The following is a 17964-nucleotide window of genomic DNA, read 5'->3' as shown; positions in this document are numbered from 1 at the left end:
ATGTCGTCCACGACGGGCTTAACTCCAGGAAGACATTCAAGAGCTTGGTCTAACCGTCGCTGGAATTCTTCCGGACTAGATTTCAGGCCAAATGGTAGGCGTTTCCATTTGTACCGGCCATTCGGCGTATTGAACGTCGTGAGTGCTGAGCTTTCTTCATCCAGCATCACCTGCCAATACCCATTCTTCGCATCCAGTACGCTGAACACTTTGGCAGTTGTCAGTTCAGGCACTATGTCTTCAATCGTCGGTGCTGGGTAATGACTTCTCTTCAGGGCGTTGTTCAAGTCTCTGGGATCAATGCATATCCTCAGCTTCCCAGATGGCTTCTTCACTGTGACTAGACTTGACACCCATGGTGTGGGAACCTCTACTGGTTCTATCACACCTTCTTCAGTCATCCTATCCAGTGTATCCTTCAGTTGCTCTTTCACTGCAACTGGCACTCTTCTCGGCGGATGTACAACAGGTGTGATGCTGTCATCTGTTTCTAGATGACATTCTCCTGGCAGCCTTCCTAACCCAGTGAATACATCTTTGTATTCTTGGATCAGACTCTCCTTTGTCAACGGCTTGTTGACGATGCTTGTCTCATCCATGGGTATGCTACCACGGATCGCTAGGATTTTATCGTAATGAACAGTCACTACTCCAATCTGCTGTATGGCGTTCGCTCCAAGCAACGGCATACTGTCTGAGTCAATGACCACAAAGTTCACCACATACCTCTTCCCAGTCTTGGGGTTGATCATCTTCAGGTCAGTCTCTCCCTCTGACACTATCTCTGAGTTATTGTACATCTTCAGCACTCTCCGTGCTCCACTTGTCTTGTACTGTATCTTGTTTCTGAGCAATGCCTGCTTCGGCATCACATTACACGTTGCTCCAAGGTCAAGCTGAAAGTTGACCATGCGTCCTTCTAACTTCATCTTAGCATGCACTTGCTTTGCATACTTTGGGTGGGACATACTGAACGTGTTCTCGGAGCGTAGTCTTGCATCTGTGATGGTCATCACATAGTCATCTTCTTCCAGAGCGTGGACTTTTGTCTTCCTGGCGTGAGCTTGTGCCTTCCCAACCTGTCGAGGTCTCTTGTCGGCACTCTTACACACCTTTGCGAAATGATTTTGGCCTTTACATTTCAAGCACTGTTTTCCATACGCTGGACAAGCCTCTCTCTGCTGTCGGTGTCTCTTTCCACAGTACCTACAGTTGGCCATAGGCTTCTGGGGTGTTGCCTGTGTTCTCTGTTGGACAGCATGTACGGCCGTTGGCCCTATCATCCTCACATTTTGCATGGAGATCTCTGATGCACGGCATATCTCCTCACATTTGTCAAGGGTCAAGTCTTTCTCACGCAGTAGCCTCTCCCTTATCTTGGCATCGTTGATTCCACAAATGATCCTGTCTCGGATCAGTGACTCCTCGATCGCTCCAAACCCGCAATCTTTTGCTAGATTTCGGAGATGAGTGGCGTATGCGTCAAACGCTTCACCCGCTTGCTGTGCTCTGGTAAAGAACTTGTACCTTTCAATGGTTTCGTTTTGTTTTGGGTTGCAGTATTTGTCGAATGCTTCTACAATCTGTTCGACGGTTTGTTCTTCTTTGGCAACCGCCACCATGTTCCCATCATTATTTGCTTTTTGGATGGTCAAGGTATCATGGACTTTACGTGCCTGGTCACCCATAAGATACCGCAACGTTTTTCTGCGTTTCTTGGCATCATCTGACACAGTCAGGTCAATGTACAGTAGTGCCTCCTCCTTCCATTTCTTCCACTCTACGTTAAGATTCCTTGCATTAATATCTAGGCAGGCTGGCTGTCTCAAACTACTGCCTTCCGCCATTGTTGTTAAGTTGTCAATTGAACAAGCTGCTAACTAGAGTCTTGATTGATGCTCTGTCACCTTTGTTGCCCTTTGAGGATGCAGCTGTGAAGTTGATGGATGAGCTGTCGACCTTTGCCTTGCTCTTTAAGGATGCAGCTGTGGAGTTGACGGATGAGCTGTTGACCTTTGCCCTGCTCTCTAATCAACGCTTGTTGGATTTCTCACCCTTGTTGGTTCTGCCCTCTTGGTGAACCTTTCTGGAGCTTGTCGGATTCTAGGCACGTACCTGTGGTGATAACCAAACAGCTGCAGGAACTCTGTCCTATCCAGACCTCTCTCTTTGCGCGCCAAAACCCCTCGTCTCTTTTCAACGTTGTGGGTCGAATCCCACTTCTGACACCATGTAACTTGTCCTATCTGTTGTTGGACCGTCCTTATGCCTCTAGGTAGGAATCCATGAAGATGACACCAGGCCAGTATGCACTTTCAAGCTGTTTATTCTTCAGGTCTCCGCACAGACGTCTTTGTCTGTGGAGGTTCTCTCTTGGGCGTCTGTTGCTACGTCATATACGCATGCGTGTTAGTCTAATATGTTAAACAGTTAGAGGTGCTAAATAAGCTACACATGTTACAGGCGCCATTTTGAAAATTTGATTGTTGTTGTATGTACGCTTGGGTGGCGAATTCTTGTACTGCACCGAGGCTTTGATTCCGAATTGTATGTAGCTCACAAAAAAACGCCTTACATATAGCGCTTTGACGTTATGAATTTGACTGTATTTCTGCTTAGAAATTCGTAGGTTTACACCAAATTTTTGGTAACGAATTTGTGTTATTTGCTAACGTCAGTAACTTATGCTTTCAACTGCTTTCACTGCATTTTGTAAAAAAAATGACGGCAAACTTTCCATTTTAGATGAAGATCGATGCACTTCTTGTACCTGTGTGAATTACTACTGTAATGTGTGCATGTTTTTGTAAACGATAGAGCTTTATCATGTATAAACATTTAAAAAAACACAAACATGATGCAGTGTTTTCCGCGAACAAAGATATGATTCGTGCCGATGTCAATCACCTGCATAGCAACGCCACCCGATCCCTAGCAACTGAAAGCCGGCGTGCGGCGCGGGGATGACGATTGCATGTAATTATCCATATATGGAAAACCCGGTGAGCTTGTCCCCGCAATGTAGCCGCTCATACTGGGGTTACGTAGTTAAATGATTAACAAATCAGAGAAATAGATGGCAGTATATGCATCAGTAATCTATTTCAATTTTGCTTTCGAATATAATGTGTATTTACAAATCTATGTTACACAACTTTGTTTCCTATTTCACACTGTTGAGTACTCCTACATTCTTATATACATGTAATTGCAATTGTCCCTGCACAATATGAGCAATCGTCGACAACTATGCTAATACATACAGAACAATTGTAAGGAGTGACGAATACTTGCTAGACTGTCAGTCATAATTTTTACCACTAAATCATACAGATTTTGATTCAGACCAAATGTGGGTCCGCCCAAGGTCAGCTTCTTCTCAACATCACCACGGTGAGGCCAAAGATTTATAAGTTTTGTCGGTAAACATTGATAATCAATACATTTGAACCAGCTAACACAAAAAGCTGACATATTTATAAAGAAAACATGCTCTAGCCAGTTAGTGTAGTTATGCAGTAATAGTATACTAATACAGTTGATAGATTTATAAAATCACAGGGTAACAAGTGACAGGGCGCATATTACTAACTATTAATATTATTCTTTATCTTACACATCAAACATATAAAACCAATGGCAAAATTTGCAGTGACAAGCGTTTTACATCGAGAGGTACATCATGCGAGCCTTCTCTCAAAACAAATTTGTATACCGAGAACAGGAAAAAGGGTCCTGCTCTATGGGTTGCGGTTCAGGGTAAGCAGACGTTTTTTACAGAGAGCGGTTGCGAGTCGTCTCTCAAACCAATTTATATACCGCGAGTAGGAAAAAGGTCCTGCTCTTGGCCGGCGGTTCGGGGTAAGCAGACGTTTTTTACAGAGAGCGGTTGCGAGTCGTCTCTCAAACCAATTTATATACCGCGAGTAGGAAAAAGGTCCTGCTCTTGGCCGGCGGTTCGGGGTAAGCAGACGTTTTTTACAGAGAGCGGTTGCGAGTCGTCTCTCAAACCAATTTATATACCGCGAGTAGGAAAAAGGTCCTGCTCTTGGCCGGCGGTTCGGGGTAAGCAGACGTTTTTTACAGAGAGCGGTTGCGAGTCGTCTCTCAAACCAATTTATATACCGCGAGTAGGAAAAAGGTCCTGCTCTTGGCCGGCGGTTCGGGGTAAGCAGACTTTTTTTTTCAGAGAGCGGTTGCGAGTCGTCTCTCAAACCAATTTATATACCGCGAGCAGGAAAAAAAGGCCTGCTCTTGGCCGGCGGTGCAGGGTAAGCAGACATATAGATACAGATACATTACAAAGTTACTAGTCTATCAAAACATTGTCAAAATTTAGAATCCATAGCTGCCCGTCTGTTGGCTCGACGGCTGTCACTAAGGGGTGTGAAAGATCTTCCAGCGGCAGGAAAGGCTGATGTGGCGGTGTTGGCAGCTCCGAGTCGATCACGAAAAGGTTTGTGTCGTCATCGCGCTCAGCCCGGGGCAGCCATTTGATGTACGCCAGGTCCGTCTCGACTCCCAGGAACCGGTGTCGCACAAAGTACAGGATCCTGCCGAATGATGGCCCGAAGCCTTCTAGCCTCTTACCCACAAATGACGAGATCTGCCGGCTCCTTTCCTCCACCGCTTCGCATCTGTGAGACCAAAACAATTTCAACAATGACAATGGGGTAGACAATACGGAAACCTAGCCTTCACCAGGCTAAATAAATTGATTTAATCATGAATTACTGAATGATTGAATTCGAGTTTAAAAGTTGTCATAGTTTGAGTCCATGTTAAATATCTGTACAAGAATTAATACATATTTCAGCAATGAACGTTGGTACATTATACATTCTAATCTAATTTAGCTCTTACTCTTTCTTCCTTCGTTTTGTTTCCTACGGCACCCTACAGTGAATGTACCATGTCGATGTTGTGTCATTTACATGTTGATTTGCCACCATATACTAGTACATGTAATAGCCTTACCTGTACTCTGTCATCCTGCCATCGGCGAATCTCTGGCCGACGAAATACTTTACACCGTGACTGGATGGCCCCTCCAAGGTTTCCCGTTCTTCCTCCGACAGTGCCCTTTGGGGCTTCCATGACTTCATGGGCAGCTGACTGCCAGACCGGTTTCGTTCTCTCTGTAGTGATCTGCGTAAAAAAATGGTATTTGTTCTAGAATTTCAATATCATTGAACACGCCTGTGGTTGACGCAAAACAAAAGATCTATTGGTTCAAGCAAGAAGTAAAGTAATCATAAATTTACATCCTTATGTTGACACACGAACTTCACACATTCTATGAATACATTACGGAAACATTGTAACAATACGCTCCATTTCAGACTTAAAACAACACGTAAAACAAAAGTTAAAAGTTACTTGGCAACAATGAAATGGTAAAAAGGTAATCCATATACTTTATGGCAGATTTTACCTGTGTAGCGAAGTAAACTTGGAGTTGGTCCCCAGGTAGTGCTTCAAAAGATCCTCACACTGTTGTGGTGTCAGGTCGAAAGTTTCGCACTTCCGCTTTTTCTCTGTTAGGATGAAGGATGTTGTGCTGCCTGAGGGTTGAGGGCCCGTCAGCGTAGAGACCGCCAAGGAGGTGGGGATGATTTCCTCGGGCACGTGCTGGGACAGACGCATGGCCATGCAGAACTCAGATATCTGTTGGATACAAATGAGAAAATAAAACAGATAAACTTATGCTCATTATGGGAATCTGTCAACTAGAATTTCTGTTTAATAAAATAAAGATTTCCATTATTTCGATTTTGGTATGCAAGAATCCAAGATTAATCCACAAAATTATTATACACATTGGACAAAAATAACAACCGCGCAACAGCCTGTCGAGTCGGTTCCAGCGAGGACTGATTTGCATGAGCGACAATGGGCGAAACGCAGCATGCCGGTGCATAACAATAAGGGAGTGGGTACGGTAAACTATTGGTACAAACAAGGACTCTTTTCAACTTCCTTGATACAAGCAAGGAACCAACTATCAAAGTACGATAACATACAAAAACTCACCAAAAGCGATTCGATGACCGAGGCCTCGGGATACCTTCTGTTGGTGACTCTGGTGGAGATGACGTGCATCATTTGTTCGAAAACAAACATCCAATACTCACGTACCGGCCCGTACCTCTCCAGATACTTTGGCACGTGAGTAAGTTGGTGAAGCACAATGACCTATAGCCGTAGAATATGCAAAACAGTACATTATTAGTGTGTGCCAAACCAAGGAGCGTTGATCGTCAAACCAAGGAAAATATAGAAATACAGAACGAAAAAAAAAAGTCTACACAGTCTTACCATGACGTCCAAGGGATAGTCTCTCTCCACCAGAACGAGACACTCGTCTATAGCTGCCTGGATAACAGGAATCTTCGCTTTCTGGACAACGGGGTGGGTGATCGCTCCAATGACGTCACACAGCTTGAACAAAGCTCTGCGCTGGTCGTCACCCAACAGCCCGTGCAATGCATACTTCAGGATTCCAGTCGTTACAAACTGTGAAATCCAATGAAAAAATGTCACATTTCAAGTTAAGTTTTGTTCACCGTCAAAATGAAAATAACCAAATATCCAAAACTATCAGGTCTGACAAATGTCATTTGGTAAACAAAATGATTGTAACACAGAAGACACTATAATAACTTTTTACTCATAGAAACGTGCATGTTTTTTTAGGGGGGAGAGAGGAAAGCATTCACTGGATGCATTCTCTGTCATAGAGCAACAAAAGATTCAGTAGCGATTCCCTAATTGGCAAAAGCGATATTTTCGAGATAATCCCTTATTCACAAGCAACGTTGTTGATTTTGTCCCCGTTGTCAATTGAAAGCAAGACAATATAGACTGCTCAGTGACGTCAATCCTGTGAAATTTTATTGCAAGTATTTTGGGGCGGACCAGCTTGAACAAGTTTAGTATAACGTTTTACAAGCTAAAACACTCACCTCTTTCCAATCATGACTCTTCATGTAGCTGTACTTCACATACAGCCGTTTGGGAGTCCACCCAAATCCAACTGGCACTTTGATGCTGACTAGACGGTTGTCAGCCTTTGTTTTCTCTGTTGGCTTCAGTGACCATGGGGCAGGGGGCAGCTTCGGTCTGGTTGGAGAAAGAAAGGGAATTAATTTCCATACCACCTATTAAATCAATTCAGAAACTTGCATTAAATATCGGTTTTGCTGTTCAATTTTGCAAAGACAGTTTGGGAACAAGATAAATCACCTTGTACGAGAATCAGCTACACGACTGACAGGTCCACAGATCACCTTCTTCTTCTTCCCTTTGCTTGTTGTCTTCTTGCCCTCTTGTGTTGAGGTTTTTGTCGTCGCGGGGTTGATTGGCCAGGTGCTTGGGAACCTCTTGAGATCCTGCTCAGCTTTTCGGACTTTTAATGTGTCCGAGTCCCCACTGGACATCCGATGGAATCTCGATGCGAGATTCTACAAGGACAAAGAAAACGGTATGGGCACTATGAAAACTCACATGTTATTATATTTATTTACTAGTATCTAATTCACATGAGAAAATTATTCTGGCATTGTCTGGTAGATTCTTTGTCAAAACGTAAGGTCTCCAAGGTTGCTAGTATTTGTATTGTAGATACTGTTTCTGAAACAAGAACAACAAATGACAGCGGAAGCCATTCAGTAGCGATTCCCTAATTGGCAAAAGCGATATTCTACAGATAATCCCTTATTCACAGGTAATGTGATTGATTTTCTTCCCTTTGTCAAAGGTAGGTTCTTTATAAAAAAAAAAAGCAAATTTGTAGCAATGACATTGACACACTTTGTACTATACCATACGCTATTATCAAATATCCATTTACTAGTACTTTTTTAACAAAAGAAAAATGTCTCACCCCCACAATGTGCATCACCTCCGGCACGAACTTCTCTGGCCCGTGTGTTTGTAGTCTGTAGAAGTCCTCAAGTCCGGTTTTGCCAGTTGCTTTGGAGATGAGGTTTCTTAGCTCCAGAGTTTCTAACTCCTCCCAGATCCATCCGTACTTCCACATCTCGTCTCTTCTCTTGGGTGGCGGAGGTTCGCGTGTCTCCGGCGTTGGGTCCGGAAACCCAGTTGCCTGACGATGTGGGTGGTCAAATGGAAGCAGCATCCGATGGCCTTTATATACGACTTTTTGCAGCGGCTTTGAGTACGTTCCTGAAGACAGAATAAAGTTTGCAAAGCAAAGATTGTAAGAAAATCCCAAGCCTATCAAGAACATTAGAGATAAATGAAAAAAAAAATGCTGTCACAAAAGGACAAAAAGTACTATGTTTACCTAATAGCTCTTTGTGATGTCTCATAAATATACATCTCAATCTAAAGAATGGATTTCTTACCCACAATCCAGCATTTGTTGCACCCGCTGATGGCCCCAGCCTGTTTAGTTTTACCGGCCTTGCTCTGGCCAGGATAGTCCATCACATACAACATGATGTCAGCTCGAACTTTGACGATAGCGTCTCTGGATGCGTCATAGATGGGCACTCCACGCTCCAGCATCTTCAGCTCGTCGACAAAGGGTTGCACGTAGGGGTTTAAATTCTTCGGCTCTTTAGGACCTATCAACACAATTGTGATAATTCAATTACTATGTTGTTCTAAAGTACAAAAACAGTTCAATGTTCTTCGTAGGCCTGAGCATTGTCTTTCCTGCCCCGCCCGTTCCAGTTGCCTCTCCTATTCCCTAGTTTTGTTTTCATTATCCTAATACTGAACTGAACTGAATAAAAACAGAGAATAGTCAAAATGATTGGTTAATTTTTACCCAGTCAAACAGGTTGGTAAGTAAAATTATATGCAGGATATTCTAGCTAACAAACTTTATTTCATCAAGTTGAATTAAATCAAATAAAAATATGGGTGACTTTTGAAACATTACATTGCTTTATTAATAGAAAAAGTCAGGGTGAAAACAGAGCAATGTACATTATAGAGGAAGTACTCCCTAACAATGTGCCAAAACCCATCTTTCCCGTACCTAACAAGGACATGCACATACCTTCAATCATCATCACGGGTTTCAAGTATCCGACTTTGTGACGCACAGATGACGGCAAGTTGAGAATCTTCACAAGCCCTGGCCACATCGAGTGTTGCGTACTGTTGATTTTAAACGGATTGAGTCCATCTGTTGAGAACTCAAACTGGAGGCAATAATTCTCACCCTCAAACTTGCCCCCGGGCCCGTATGCTTCAGCCCAGGCTGGCGAATCGTGGATGTCTCGCATAACGCCGTCATCTGCCCTCGGCCGGGGCCAATGGGATTGCAATGCCTGAGCAACTCCCGGTATCTCGAACAGCTGTTGCCAGTGAGATAAAAAATGTTGTTTAGGTTTAGATCAACACACAGATTATTTCTAAGATCTCTACGGAAGAAATAAAAAAAATACTGTCAAGTTTATGGCAAATTCTAGCCCGTGTGCTAATTGAAGGCAACATAAAAGATCCAAACAGTGTAAAATACAATATCACATGTGTATACTCTAGTCTAAAACTAGTAAAAGCTAACTCTAGATCCTGGGTTATTGGGTTCGGCAATAAAAGCTCCTTGGGTTCGGCTCCTTTTTCGAAGACAATGGAAGACAAAAGATCCTACCTTTTCTATTATGTGTGGGTTTTGTGATGTTGAAAGGAGAACTATTTTCTTTTTGTCAGTGAATGTGAGGAAGTTTGGGTGGAATTTGATGGCCTCTTTGAACAGCTCTTTTCTTTCTTGACTATAGAAAGAGCAGTTTGAAATAAAATGTGTTTCGTCTTTTTTCGTCGGAAGAATGAATTCGCTCATAGAAATGTTGAAAACAAGAAGTATTACTTTTCTTTCCTGTGATATGAGTTTTGAGGCCGCAAAATCTCCAAAACGGCACAAATTCAGAAGGTAATCAACACTCGAAACATGGCGATAACAAACTGTTCAAACCGGACTTGAATCGAACAAATTACGTTTACTGGCGGTAGGAACACCCTTCCTAGATCGTAAAAAAACTATTTAGTACAACTTAGATTTTGACGTTGTCAAGATTTCAATCAAAGTTCGTAGAATCAAGGAGGTTCCAGAAGTTAGAACAGAACTAAGACCTTGAAAAACGGGTTTTAATGAGATTATCGTATGCGAAAGAGCGCCGATACACATTGTCAACGGATTTTAACTACTCAGCCCCGCCCCATGGACTCGGCGATTGTAGCTTAGGGTACACATGTATTTGACTAAAAGATTTTATCTGAGTAGATACAAATTTGGGCTTGTTATAAACGTATTTTTGTTCCATATGGTACTTCTCGTAGTGGTTCATCCATTATTTCCTTAGGGGATAAAAGACTGACGGCTGCAATTGGAAAGGAAAGACATGCCAAACACCGCGAAAATAAGCCTGTCCCTACATCTGCTTGTACAATGAATAAGATTTTTTTTTTTAAATACCAAGGACGATAGCAGGTTTTGGTAGCGTGTACAGCACATGTTAGCCTGACCAGTCTATGTTAAATATATTACCTAAGATACTACCTTGTTTTCTCCAAGCTGTGTTTTATTTTGATAGTATGGCATCTGAGAAAGTTTTGAAGATTTTTACCAATGAGGTTTTTACAGACATAACTTTTGCCGAAATCACTTTTAGCATTCACACAGAACTGGTATATATGCCTTTACAAGCGTGACTGTCAATCAAGCATCGTATCTATTCATAGAAGATACCAGCACAGACTGGTCAGTATAGTACGGTGACACACAATTTGTCGAGAAATACTCGAAATGGGTTCAAAGACGAGAAATATGAAGCGCGTTTTGTGCATTGAAGCTAAGTTGGGGATGCTGTCCGCGGTCGGAAAGCCAAAGCCTGTTTGTTTTGCTATTGTTATGACTGTTGACGATTTGTGTCGGTGCTCTTTAGCATACGATAATCTCATTAAAACCACACACTGTTTGTTTTGCTATTGTTATGATTGTTGACGATGTGTGTCGGTACACTCTCGCATCCCGTTTTTCAAGGTCTCAGTTCAGTCCTCCTAAGTCCCGTATTTTTTTATTAATCTTTGAGGGTAATTCCCGCAGTTTTAAAAACTTTGATTGGAATCTTAACAACGTCAAAACCGACCAGTGTTTCTGGAAGCCGAGCGATAGTTTTGTTGGCGTCATTCGACAGGATGGCGTGGTCGCCATTTTCCTTTGTCTAAAACGCTTATGTTTGTAAATTTATGAGCTAAAATTCCCACTACGTTTGAGAATATCTTCTACCCAAAAGTAGCGAGTATGAAGCTGAGATGTTTGTAAGTTAGATAAGTTTGATTTGAGTTTAAGTAAGATTTGGTATCCGATCATTTCACATAAGTAAATCACATTTTTTCAAGTATCACATATTTTCACTTGCTTTCACATATAATCACATTTCCTGATTCACATTTTCTCCAAATTTCACATTTTGCATTTTCACATATTTTTCACCGAAGTCACATAATGTCACATTAAATCACATTTTCTGATTTTTTCGGTCAGATTCACATAAAGATCACATTTATGACCCTCACAGTGATAAACGGGGGACAAGTCGGCCCGCTAATTGGAGCGACCTAGATACCATTACTTAAACCAAGGAGCTTTTATCAGTGCTTAAACTGGACATACACGTAGATCACCACACCGCCCATAATGTTTCTAAAACATGCGAGAGAAATAAAACATGTTTGCCACTTTGCGGTAAGGTTATTTTTGAACGATGTAGTTTTATAATGGACAGGTCTAAAGACTATAGTATTTTTTGTACTTTTGAAACCTACGAACTGTTTGATAACTTAATTGGAAATGTAAAATTGCAAATAATATAACCGTGGATAATATAACCGTGTCTGTAATGCTGTCTATATAATTTGCTCCATCAAGTCGTGAATGCAGGCGATAGCATTTTTTTCCATTTCAATGAGAACGAGCCAATTATGGATTCTATGTCGATTGTGTTGTCCTCTGTCTCTACGCAGACCCTACGGGGCCTAAGTAGTATAGCCGGCCAAATGGAGTCAAACGGACAGCTATACTCCTTGGCCAGCTTTTAGCTATTCAAGGCACCGTAATATCGATCTACTTGGAGAGTCAGACTATCTCTACCCGACTGGCCATAGGAACAATTTTCAAACAGAGCTGTATCGTCTCTTCTGTTTAAATTTCTAACAACTACGAAGTAACGAACTCCATAATAATTCCCCTTCAACTTGTTCAAGTCCATAAATTAACCTGTGACTAACTGCTTGCCTGGTAAACAATGGTCTGGTATTACAGCAGACGACAGGAAGTGATTTGCATAGTGACATCATGAGTTTTAAAAAACAACTGTATTGTTGTCCTGGTAGTTGACGTTAGCTGAATTTAGGGGGTGATTTTATAATACCAACTTAGTCTTTATAAAAAAGCTAATCATAAACAGACCTATCAATGTCAAATGTAAAAGACAATCCTGTACGCAAAATCAACGTCTCAAAAGAACTCGTAAAGAAACTTACCTGTCGTAGCCGCGGGGTGATCGGGAGGTAGGTGAACTTTTTCCGGGGAACTCTATCGCCAGCCTTGTACCTCGACGCTCCACACACCGGGCAGTGGGTCAGCTCCTTGTGTTCGTTCCTGAAGACCATGCATTCGTTCGGACAAACGTGGTACACCTCCTTTTTCAGCAGAAGGTCTTTGATCATTTTCTCTGCCTCTGCCATACTGCTTGGCATTTTGTTGCCACGAGGCATATGAAAATGGTGCAAGTCGTAAAACCGTTGGCCTTGCTGGGCTTTGCTTCCACCCTCGTACATGGCGAAACGATGCATTTCGATGGTCACAGCCTGTAGAATAGTGATCACAGCTCCAGGATACACGAGTTGGTTGCGATAGTCGTGTGGTCTGTTGAGTACACTGGCTATTGATTTGTACTCGTGGTCGTATCCCAACTTCTTCGCAATGTCACAGAGCTTATCCGCATAGAAAGCAGTAGGTGTGACGGGTCCCATGGGGACGTCGGCGCTAACGCGCCTCCGTCTGCTCGCCCTCATGGCGCTTTCCTGCGCCCGTTTACCGCTCATGGCGGCGAATCATAAAATGCGGTGATTCGGAAACAGTTTCTTAACTTATATAAGACATATACGTTCAGACTACTCCGCTTGCTTTATCATGGTCATTGTTCGTAAAATTAGCATAATAGTAGAACAAGCGATGGGAATGAACCGGTTCTGCCACCACCAGTCGAAGGGCCATCGCTTATTATTTTCAAACAGTGAAACGACGCAGCGAGCTAATCTCCAGCGTGGCCAATTTAATCCTCTGCCGGCTAAACTCCTTCTCCAGCTCAACGCCCAACGATGATCGAATTATTGGTATTGATTCTATATAAGGCAAGAAACCGGACATAGACAAACAAGACACATTTCAGAATCTTACAGAAAATCTTACATTGAAGAATACTGTAGGGGATTCAACGTAAGGTTATGTAACCTCACACTTTTCACTTTACATACGCTTTTATTACAAGCACACAGGCCCGAGGCTTACTTCCAAATCTTACATTTTACACTTTACAGATACGGCTCATTAACCGCATTACGCTCTGAGAAGAAACGGAGACCTTTTCCAAATCTACAGTTTACACCGTTTACAGACACGGCATCATCTTAGCACACCTGCCCTGAGAAAAGGAGGCTATTTTCCAAATCTTTACACTTTACAGACGTTTCTATTGCAAATACTAGTATATGGATGTTTGTTTGTACATTAAAATGTGCGCTACTCACTACACAGGATGGCACTGAAAATTTCCAGAAAATATGTTTGTGGGGGGGATGCACAATTAACGAACGGGAGATTTCAAACCATCACATTGCTGGTATGTACAAGAAATTTTGCGTTTTGTTCACAACAGGATGCTCTAGAATACACTCTGGTAGTGCGAACAGGGACACATCATCAGTGATGAACCCGGGGTCATTGGGTGTTTCGGGTCTTTAATCACCATACACCCTCACCCGGGCGACCCAGCCGAGGTTGATCATTCCCCGACCTGTGTCCGTGTGGCTTCCACGGTTCCCCCCTACGGAACCACAACCAACGTGAGGCTTTCTCAGCAGCCTCTAGAATATCCCTGATGGATTTCCGAAGACGAAAACCTCTTACTCCAAGGAGTTTTAACACATAAGCCAAAGACTGCCCTGCGAAACCCCGGCAACCAACCTCCACTGGTACACACCGGGCTCTCCACCCATTACTCTGGCTTTGTACTACCAGTTCGGCATACTTCGCCCTCTTCCGCTCGTTGGCTTCGCTTATACGCTCCTCCCAGGGAACAGTTAGCTCCAGCAGAACCACTTGTCTGGTGGATTCTGACACGAGTACCATGTCAGGGCGAAGTGACGTGGCTACAATGTGTTCTGGAAACTTGAGCTGTCTCCCAAGGTCGACTAGAAGCTGCCAATCTCTAGCAGTGGAGAGAAGCCCACCTGCGGAAGTGGGTTGTTGTCGGGTTTTCTCTCCGGCCCTGACAAAGACAATTGACTTCTTGGGGGGTTGCTGACTCCTGCTACTCTGGATGGCGTTGCTAACTGTGTCTGCCAACACCCTTAGAACCTGGTCATGCCGCCAGCGGTACCTCCCTTCCCCTAGTGCTTTCGGACAAGAACTGAGAATGTGTTCAAGGGTACCTCTCCTCTGACAGAGTTGGCATGAGGGGGTCTCTGCCAAGCCCCAGACATGCAAGTTAGCTGGACTTGGAAGCACGTCGTACACTGAAGAGATGAGAAATTTGATCCGAGAAGGCTCAGCTCTGCACAACTCTGGCCATGTGACCTTGCGGGAGTCAGCATGTTCCCACCTAGTCCACGCACCTTGCTTGCGCATGCCTACCATCCTGCATCGCCGATCCTCCTCTTCCCCAGCCCTTATCTCATCCTGGATCAGTAGACGCTTCTCCTTCCCGCTGACTTTGTCGTACCGAGGCTTTGGGCAGCTGCCCAGTCCTGCCCGTCCTACTGCCACGGACCCCACGAGGACACTGTGTCTCAACCTTGCCTCTGCCTGATCCACTGCTTCCTGCGCCTTCCATTTTCTTCCAGTCCTGACATGGATGCCGGCTGAAGAGACCTTGGAGTCTGAGGAGTCCCGGTACATCAACACTTCTCTTGCACGGGTAACCTTGAACTCTTCAGTCAGGCCACTCAAGGGAAGCTGCAGCTTGGTGGATCTACCGTACAGGGCAATGTTGCTTAAGGACCTCGGGAGCCCCAACCATTTGCGAAGGAACCTGCTGATGGTTCTCTCCAGTTGCTCCACCATGGTCATCGGCACCTCGTACACAAGAAGAGGCCAGAGTACCCTTGGCAAGACTCCATGCTGGAACATCCAGGCCTTGAAGCTACCCGGTAGCCCTGTCTTGTCAATCCCCTCGAGCCACGTCGTCAGGTCACTCCTAGTCTGCTGAACTGAAGCGATGTCCTTCAGAGAACTGTTGAACACCTTGCCCAGACTCTTGACTGGTTTCTCTGACACTGTGGGAATCTGAGTGCCTCCCAGGGTGAAACGGAACCTTTCAGCCACCTTCCCCTTCTTCAGGACAAGAGATCTTGACTTGGCCGGCTTGAAACTCATCCGTGCCCATGTAATGAGACGCTCTAATCCCTGTAGGAGCCATCTACACACCGGGACTGTTGCAGTCATCACTGTCAGATCGTCCATGAAGGCTCGAATCGGCGGCTGCCTGGTTCCAGACCTAGACACGGGACCCCTACATCCTGCTTCCGCTCCTTTAACAATCATGTTCATCGCTAGTGCAAAGAGGGGCACTGAAATCGTACATCCAGTAATGATGCCCTTCTCTAACCGTTGCCATGCTGAAGTTGCTGTACTGGAGCCAGCTCTTAGCCAGAAGTTGCTGTAGTAATCTAAGATGAGGTTCTGAATTGACTCTGGAACATGGTGTCTGGTCAGTGCTGTTTCCACAAGCTTGTGGGGGATCGAACCATACGCATTCGCGAGATCCAGCCACAAGACTGCCAAGTCCCCTCTGTTCTCCTTAGCCTCCCGGATGAGCTGGGTCACTACGCCCGTGTGTTCAAGACATCCTGGGACACCAGGAACTCCCCCCTTCTGCACAGATGTGTCAATGTACTGGTTGTCCAGAAGGTACTTTATTAGACGCTGGGCCACAATCTTGAAGAAGATCTTTCCCTCAACACTGAGCAGAGAAATTAAGCGGAACTGGTCTACCTTACTTGACTCCTCTTCCTTTGGGATCCAAACCCCCTCGGCTTGCCTCCAATCAGACGCCACTTTACCTCTGCGCCAGACCACCTTTAGGATCCTCCAGAGGCGCACCACAAGCCGTGGGCAATGTTTGTAGACCTTGTATACCACGCCACTGGGACCTGGCGCCGAACTGGACCTCGCCGCCTTGACTGTCTCTCTGACCTCCTTCAGAGTTGGTTCAGAGATGTCAAAGTGCACTTCCGGCTCAGGTGAAGTCACCAGCAAAGGGCAAGGACCAAGATCCACATCTCTCGAGGCATCACTGAAGGTATTGCTGAGGTGGAGGTTGATCTCCTCGACTGGGCAGGTCAGGTTCCCACTCCTCTTCTGCCCTAGGAGTCGCTTGGTGAAGCCGAAAGGGTTGGTGATGAAAGCACTGCGCTTCCGGGCTCTTTCTTTACCCTTCTTCTTGTGCCACTCTGCCCTTCTGAGGGTCCTAAGCTTCTCCCTAAGGTGGTGTGTGAGCTCTGCAAGAGCAGCTCTCTCCTCTCCCGACGTACTCGCCTTAAAGCTCCGCCTCAACGACTTTAGCTCCTGCCTCAGTTGACGGATCTTTACTTCCCGGCGATTTGGCTTCATTGTGTCTGTCGGTTTCCTCTGCCCAATCGTGCCAAATCGTTCTGCCCCCATGGACATAATCACTGTGCACATGGACTGAAGCTTTTGGTCTGTACTACCTCTTGACACCGACTCCAAGATCATGTCAACGTCCTCGTCAAACTGCGACCACTCCTTGGAGTTTGCGGCTGGCCACTTCACTCGGTGATGATCTGACTTCCTGCCTTGTGGAGGGGCAGGCGTTGCGCGGAGGTTCCGGGCACTGTGGGGAGCTTCCGGGCCCTGATCCTCCTCCGTCTGACCAGGGGCTGATGCTGACAACACTGGTTCTACAGTGGTTGCCACAGCCCCTGAGCGGTGCTCCGCCTGCACCCTCCTTAAGCAGGCCATCTTTGTTTGGTGGATTCTCAAACCTCTCTGGTTCTTACATACCTTGCCACACACACAGACTGCATTCATTGTCGATTCTCCGTTTGCTGGGGTCAATACCGATTGGACCGTCCGAATGGGATGCTCATCCTCCCCCCCTCTCGGGCATCCCTGGGGGTATTGCTCTTTGTGGTTCTTTGTAGCGTGTTGCGGGATGCTCTCCTAGGGGAGATGCAGTTAGGGGTGCCAACCCATACTGCCCCAATGCCGTCTTTCCGAGCTGTCGTCTGTCTATCCAGCTGTCACCACCCTATTCGTGGTAGTCAGCCGGACTTTCCCGGCGGTCACTGGCTGAGCCAGACTGAAAACTCTAGAATACACTCTGGTAGTGCGAACAGGGACACATCATCAGTGATGAACCCGGATGACACTAGAAATTTCTAGAAAATTCTTGTTTTCAAATGTACAGCTAACGAGCGGAAGATTAAAAACACACAGCGGCGTTTGTTTGCATAACTGCCAGCGATCGTCTGTTTGTCTGTCAAAAGATATTAGAATGACAAAACCGTTAGTAAAACAAAAGGATCTTTGTTTGTTTTAGACCGACGTAAGCTTCGCGTACCTAGCGAGACGAAAAAGTGCAACCTTTTTATTTTGAGTGCAGTATTGTTCCAACCAGGCTATGATATTGCCGTGTCAATTGTCAGTAAATCCACCCACAAAGTTCGCATTTCTCACTTTCACAC

General features: G+C 44.8%; 2 protein-coding genes across 2 annotated transcripts in view; one reads left to right on the top strand and one right to left on the bottom strand.

Moving 5' to 3' along the window:
* LOC118415049 overlaps positions 1–17964 on the top strand; it is a gene marked incomplete in the record, with an annotated part of 38379 nt that overhangs the window by 11497 nt on the left and 8918 nt on the right.
* On the bottom strand, positions 3103–5827 carry LOC118415047. Its single transcript, XM_035819427.1, has 3 exons — positions 5435–5827; positions 4978–5148; positions 3103–4637 (listed from the first exon to the last, which is right to left on the bottom strand). The coding sequence occupies exons 1-3, from the start codon at positions 5650–5652 to the stop codon at positions 4310–4312; spliced, it is 717 nt and encodes a 238-aa protein (XP_035675320.1). The 5' UTR covers positions 5653–5827; the 3' UTR covers positions 3103–4309.

This window comes from Branchiostoma floridae, chromosome 4, assembly GCF_000003815.2.
Source record: "Branchiostoma floridae strain S238N-H82 chromosome 4, Bfl_VNyyK, whole genome shotgun sequence".
NCBI classification, from domain to species: domain Eukaryota; kingdom Metazoa; phylum Chordata; class Leptocardii; order Amphioxiformes; family Branchiostomatidae; genus Branchiostoma; species Branchiostoma floridae.
Note: the sequence above shows the minus strand (reverse complement) of the source record. Positions and strands in the feature narration are given on the sequence as shown.